Raw genomic sequence first — 6,800 nt, 5'->3', positions numbered from 1 at the left:
CAACCTCTGCCTCCCGGGTTCAAGCGACTCTCCTGCCTCAGCCTCTCGAGTAGCTGGGGTTATAGAGGCCCACCACCTTGCCCCGCTAAATTTTTATACATTTATTTTTAGTGGACACGGAGTTTCACTATGTTGGCCAGGCTGATCTCGAACCCCTGACCTCTTGATCTGCCTTCCTCAGCCTCCCAAAGTGCTGGAATTACAGGCACGAGCTGCCGCGCCTCGCCTGTATAGTCTGTTCTTCTATTCCCATGGTAGCCCATTGTTCTTGATGAATCTTTATGAATCATAGAAGAACACAAACTGTTGGCAGAAGTCATTAGAATGGCTTGTCATGCCGGGCGCGGTGGCTCAAGCCTGTAATCCCAGCACTGTGGGAGGCCGGGGCGGGTGGATCACGAGGTCAAGAGATCGAGACCATCCTGGTCAACATCGTGAAAACCCGTCTCTACTAAAAATACAAAAATTAGTTGGGCATGGTGGCGCGTGCCTGTAATCCCAGCTACTCAGGAGGCTGAGGCAGGAGAATTGCCTGAACCCGGGAGGCGGAGGTTGCGGTGAGCCGAGATCGCGCCATTGCACTCCAGCCTGGGTAACGTGAGTGAAACTCCGTCTCAAAAAAAAAAGAGTGGCTTGTCATATCTGATGACTTGATCACAGTTGAATACAAGTGCTCATCAGTGCATTTCTTCCATTGTGAATACTAATTTTCTTCCTCAGAAATGCTCCACCTGTAAGAACAGAAAATCGGCTTATAGTTGAGAATTTATCTTCAAGAGTCAGCTGGCAGGTTTGTTGAAATACAATTTCGAGTTATTTTAATGTGGCTTTTTAAAAAAGTTAATGGGTAGCTAATGTTTTATTGTTTTATTAAAAGTAATTTTATCTTAAATTAATGGATTTAATGGAATTGTAATTTTAAACATTTAATTAAATGTAATTGGGGGATATTTTGAATTTAAATATTAGTGATCAAATGTAAATGTTTGAGGATATTTTTCTTGTTTTTTAAAATCAATTTTTAACCAAATATTAAACCCTTTATTTGCCAGCCTGTCTGTGTCGTTGGCCTTATGACGAGGAGTGCCTGTGGGTTATCCTAATCGTTGTCTTGGTCACTCTTGGTTGGGCCTGGTTGACTTTGCCAGTCAGCTCCTACAGTGATCAGTTGGCCACCTCTAGATCTGTGTTTGCCGGTCTAGACGTTATCGGTGCACTTCCTTGAAGTGCCAGGTTGCAGCGATCCCAGAGCGTTGATAACGTGATCTGATCCCTAAGTTGAGACCTGTCTTCCTGTAACGCTTCCGAATAAGAGGTCCGGTCGAAAAGAGTTGAAAGATACGAAATTAGGTGGTCGTTGGAATCCTGATCGCAGTAAAGTGGTCCTTGGTAACTGCTCGAGTAGAACATGTCTGCATCCGCCAATAGTCTGCTAATAGGGAGGGCTGTGCGATTAAAGGCTTCCATCGATTGGGTAGTGTCCTTCAAGTGGGTGGCGAAGAGCCAGTCGGGCATATGTCATGAAGGTTTCTCCGACCGATTAATGGTTTGCTGCTTGACTAGCCTAGGGAAATAATAATAAAGGTAAAGTAAACTTTTTTAATGACATATGGGGCACAAAATAACTGGTGTCTTGTAAATGTTCTGTTTTTTTAAATAAAATTTCTCTACTTTAGTCTTTACTTTAAAAATATGTACTGTTTTCCTTTTTTGTTGTTTTTTTGTTTGTTTTTTTTTCTTTTGTACTGAGCTCAGTATAGACTAATACTACCTTAATGTTAAAATCTGAATTTCTTCCAGCATTTTGCTTAAAAGCAATATGCTGTTTGCTTATTCCGTGCCCTGACATAGATAATTTTTGAATTCTGATAGAATACAAGTGTGGTAAATGCCATGTTTGTACTTTATCTAACATCTTCTCTTTCAGTAGTCTTGTTTTTTTTTTTTTTTTTTTTTTTTTTTTTTTTTAATATATATATATCATGTGATTGTTTGTGTGTCCCCTTTCCTCTTCTTTGCTTAACACAATTATCTTGTGTTAAGGATCTCAAAGATTTCATGAGGCAAGCTGGGGAAGTAACGTTTGCGGATGCACATCGACCTAAATTAAATGAAGGGTATGTACTGGAAATTGTGGAAGTCTTTAAAAATATCCTGAAAATTTTACTTTGAACTTAGTTATGAGGACTTAAATTTTGAATATATTAGAATGCAGATTCTCCATGGACAGTTTTGCCACGTCCCCCCTCCTCCCACACCTTTGGCAGCGTCTGGAGACATACTCGGTTGTCACAACTTGTTGCGGGAGGATGCGGTTGTCATCTAGTGGGTAGGGGCTAGGTATCCTGCTAAGCATCCAATGCATAGGAACTCTTCCCCCCCCCCCAACAATTAATTGGCTCAAAGTGTAACAGTGTCAAAACCTTGCTCTTTTAATGCTGTATTACCAGGAAATGAGACTCAGTAGTAGCAACAGCAGAGTGAACACAGAAACGACTTACCTAGACTGCTGTGTGCAATGTGTGAGACTACAGGATGTATGTATTTTTAAAGTGGCTTTTTTCCATTTTAGGGTGGTTGAGTTTGCCTCTTATGGTGATTTAAAGAATGCTATTGAAAAACTTTCTGGAAAGGAAATAAATGGGAGAAAAATAAAATTAATTGAAGGCAGCAAAAGGCACAGGTATCTCTCTCTATATATAAAGTCAAAAGTTGTATTTATTGGGTTTGTTGTAGGGTCTTATCTCTTCTAAGATAAGGCTGATTTAGTCTCCTTTTTCATAGTAGGTCAAGAAGCAGGTCTCGATCCCGGACCAGAAGTTCTTCTAGGTCTCGTAGCCGATCCCGTTCCCGTAGTCGCAAATCTTACAGCCGGTCAAGAAGCAGGAGCCGGAGCCGGAGCCGGAGCAAGTCCCGTTCTGTTAGTAGGTCTCCCGTGCCTGAGAAGAGCCAGAAACGTGGTTCTTCAAGTAGATCTAAGTCTCCAGCATCTGTGGATCGCCAGAGGTCCCGGTCCCGATCAAGGTCCAGATCAGTTGACAGTGGCAATTAAACTGTAAATAACTTGCCCTGGGGGCCTTTTTTAAAAAAAAAAAACAAAAAACAAAAACTACAAAAATTCCCAAACCATACTTGCTAAAAGTTCTGGTAAGTATGTGCTTTTCTGTGGGGGTGGGATTTGGAAGGGGGGTTGGGTTGGGCTGGATATCTTTGTAGATGTGGACCACCAAGGGGTTGTTGAAAACTAATTGTATTAAATGTCTTTTGATAAGCCTCCCGCTCACATTTTTGTGAATGTCTGAAGTATATAGTTTGTGTATATTGACAGAGCTCTTTTATAACTAAAGCAAATTTAATTTTTTTGTACTAGAAAAATTTGAACATTTTAGTTCCTGGTTATTAAAATATGTTAATTCAGAATTAGTTTAATGCCTCAGTTAAACTAATGAATAGCTTTGGACACTTAAAAGAGCTCTAAATTTGCTTGTACATAAAGGCTTAATTTGTTTTACTTGTTAGGGTCAAGGGTGTCCTCCCACTCGTTAACAGCTGCAGGACAGACATAAAAGCAGCTGTTTGTTATTGATAATAAAATATTATAAAACTCATTTTTGTCCGTTTGTTTGAGGAAGTCCTATGGTGTTTACTCATCCTTACCTATATGCAATACATTTAGAATCCAGAAGACATCCAGATTCCTGTAGTTCATTATGGTCTCTTTTTCAAAATAGTTTCTTTGATGTGTTCAAGCTTGTCAAAAGATGAGGTTAGTGAATGCTAAAATCATAGTTGCTGGAATTTTGTGTCTGTGCTCCAACCTCATGTTTTTCCTTTGTCTCCTGTGTTACTGGCATCAGGTTACTTAAGCATCCAGAGTGAAGAGGAACATAGTGTGTTTAGAAAGCAACGTTTCTTGCCTACCTTAAAGGTTATGACACGGATCTTTTTTTGTTTTTGTTTTTTGTGTTTTTGAGACGAGTTTTCGCTTTTGTTGCCCAGGCGGGAGTACAATGGTGTAATCTTGGCTCACTGCAAACTCTGCCTCCTGGGTTCAAGCAGTTTTCCTGCCTCAGCCTCCCAGATAGCTGCGATTACAGGCGTGTGCCACCATGCTTGGATAATTGTGTATTTTTAGTAGGGACAGGTTTTACCATGTTGGCCAGGCTGGGTTCAAACTCCTGATCATCATCTTTGGCCTCCCAAAGTGCCACGATTACAGGCATGAATCACTGTGCCTGGCCTTGTTTTTGTTTTTTTCAGGCAGGGTCTTGTTTTGTTGCCCAGGCTGGAATGCAGCCTTAACCTCAAGGGCTCAGACAATCTCGATTTTTGCCTCCTGAGTAGCTAGGACTACAGGCATGCACCACTGCTTGTGGCTAATTTTTTATTTTTGTAGAGACAGGGTCGTGCTATGTTGCCCATGCTGGTCTGAAATTACTGGGCTCAAGTGAGCTTCCTAACTTGGTCTCCCAGAGTGCTGGGATTACAGGTGTGAACCAGAGTGTCCAGTTATGATGCAGTTTTGGTGGTCAGATAAGTTTCTTTTTATCAACAAACAAGAATGCTTAAGGGACTTTGACATGCTACTTTTTGTCCTGAGGTAAGTATGGGATAGTATATGGTTAGGGGAAAACAGTAGTGCAAAATGCATAAGGTCTTAGATCCACATGAACGTTAGACTTACATGTTTGAGCTTTGAAGCCCTGCCTTACATGTGCGGAAAACGAGCTTTATTGATACAGGAGTTTTAAGATTTAGATAATCTTAGTTCTCTCTGGGGGTTAGACTACATAAATACTGAGAAACAGTGAATAACATGTATGTAGCATCTGAGAGTAGCCAGGCACTGTTTCAAGTGCTGTTATGTTGCCCTTAGCCTTCCAGGGATTTGGAAGAATGCAGAACTACTAGAAGCACTGGATACAGCTTTTAGCTTCCGGAAAATGTGGGGATTGGGGAGTGGCAGTCTCCCATTTGGGAGAATTGAAAGGTTTTTGGTATCCTTAATTTTTAAAAGGCCTCTTGCCTACTGTTTCTGACACAAGAACAGGCCATGGAAGTTTAAAGCTGTTAATCACAATAGGCTGAGTTTAGTTGGTATACCTGTTGAATTAGCTGATGGAACTAGGTTTATTTTAATCAGTGGTGAAATCTAGAATTTTCTTAGTGTTTCTGAAGACAGTACTTCGTCAGCCTGAAGTTGCTATCAAAAGCAACTTCCCCGGAACCCTTTGGGGTTTTAAAACATGGCTACTCAGTGCAGTATGGTAGTATGTTGATGTTTTTCACCTCTACCCATAAGACAATCAGACAAACTTTTTAAGATGGAGTCTTGCTCTTTTGCCTAGTTTGGGTGATCTTGGCTCACTGCAATGTCTGCCTCCTCGGCTCAAGCGATTTTCTTGCCTCAACCTCTCATGTAGCTGGGATTATAGGCGCCTACCCCATGCCCAGCTAAATTTTGTATTTTTAGTACAGGTGGGGTTTCACCCTGTTGGCCAGGCTGGTTTTGAACTCCTGACCTCAAGTTATGCTCTACATACCACCTCTACCCCGAGGCTACCGGAGTCAGGGACATTCCTGGGGTCATATAGGGCGTTGTTGGTAGGGCTGGTCCACATTTTAGGGCCCAGGTGTCTTAAGGTGGGCTACCATGCTTTCCCCACGGGGAGCCAGACTTAGATGCCAGAAGACCTTGGTTCGAGTCCTGACTCTTCTATTCCGAATGCAGATTCTAAGAAAGCTCCTAACTTCCTCAGCCTCCCAAAGTGCTGAGATTACAGGCGTGAGCCACTGTGGCCTTTTTTTTTTTCCTGAGACGTCTTGCTTGGTCACCCAGGTTGGAATATGTGGGGTCATCTCGATTCACTGCAACATACCTCCCAGGCTCAAATGATTCTCACGTCTCAGCCTCCCAGTAGCTAGAATTACAGATGCCCATCACCATGTCTGGCTGATTTTTTGTATTTTTAATAAGAGACAAGGTTTAACAATGTTTGGCCAGGCTGGTCTCATGTTCTGACCTGAAATGATCTATCTGCCTGCCTCAGCCTCCTAAAGTGGTGGGATTACAGGCGTGAACCACAATGCCCGGCCAAGACTTAAGCAACTTTTAATCTTAGAGGTGTTAGGGAATAAAATAAATTCCTTTGAAAAAGTGGCAGGAAAATAACTAGATTATATCTCAAAAAGGGACTCAAAACCAGACTTGAGAGGTCATGAGGAGTGTGGATGTAATCCTAAGGAAAGGTTTAGGACCTGCCTTTGCAGGCCGTGGTTGAACCTTTGTTTTCCATGTTTGTGTTCCTTTTATCTTTATTCCTTCCTAAGGACAGTTTTGAGTCCCACCCTATCTTCCCCAAGAGCTAAACAAATGTATTCCTACATAACTATGTAAACAAGTCTCTTAGCAGATGATGCTGATTAGATAATAGATAAAACAATTTGAACAGGTAGGTATATATGGTTATAATCAGCAAAAATGGTAGGTAGTAGCCTATTCAAAGATCTGCGTTTTTAAGAGGCTGTGATCCAAATTTGTGATTCTTGTTTTGGTATTAGCTCTCTGTTAGTCCTGCACATTTGCCAAGTCCTGCACATTTTACAGATAAAACTATATTGTCTTGGTTTTATTTGTACCCGACCATACAAAATGATATAAAAGTCCCAAGTAACTAAGCATGATTGACTTTTTGCAAGTGTTAATATTGGTAATCATTTACTTGATCTTTATTTGCGTATGATATGCAAAATGTTTAAATTTTATTAGAGATAATTTGAAATTTGTGAATTCTGGCTAT

At 41.1% G+C, this 6,800-nt stretch overlaps 1 protein-coding gene across 6 annotated transcripts in view; it reads left to right on the top strand.

Annotated features, from left to right (window-relative positions):
* SRSF5 (serine and arginine rich splicing factor 5) overlaps nucleotides 1–3,608 on the top strand; it is a 5,751-nt gene extending 2,143 nt beyond the window's left edge. For 3 of the 6 annotated variants that reach the window (XM_032245786.1, XM_032245785.1, XM_032245787.1), the window contains exons 5-8: nucleotides 721–790; nucleotides 2,044–2,117; nucleotides 2,573–2,683; nucleotides 2,788–3,608. In XM_032245786.1, coding sequence (XP_032101677.1) covers nucleotides 721–790; nucleotides 2,044–2,117; nucleotides 2,573–2,683; nucleotides 2,788–3,052 — 520 coding nt within the window. In that variant the 3' untranslated portion in view covers nucleotides 3,053–3,608. Of the gene's footprint in view, nucleotides 1–720; nucleotides 791–2,043; nucleotides 2,118–2,572; nucleotides 2,684–2,784 lie in introns of all 6 variants that reach the window. The other 3 variants (XM_032245783.1, XM_032245782.1, XM_032245784.1) reach the window with 1 other exon arrangement.
* The last annotated feature ends 3,192 nt before the right edge of the window (nucleotides 3,609–6,800 follow it).

The sequence above is a fragment of the Sapajus apella genome, unplaced genomic scaffold, assembly GCF_009761245.1.
Source record: "Sapajus apella isolate SASKATOON/1434 unplaced genomic scaffold, GSC_monkey_1.0 scaffold59, whole genome shotgun sequence".
In the NCBI taxonomy this organism is placed as follows: domain Eukaryota; kingdom Metazoa; phylum Chordata; class Mammalia; order Primates; family Cebidae; genus Sapajus; species Sapajus apella.
Note: the sequence above shows the minus strand (reverse complement) of the source record. Positions and strands in the feature narration are given on the sequence as shown.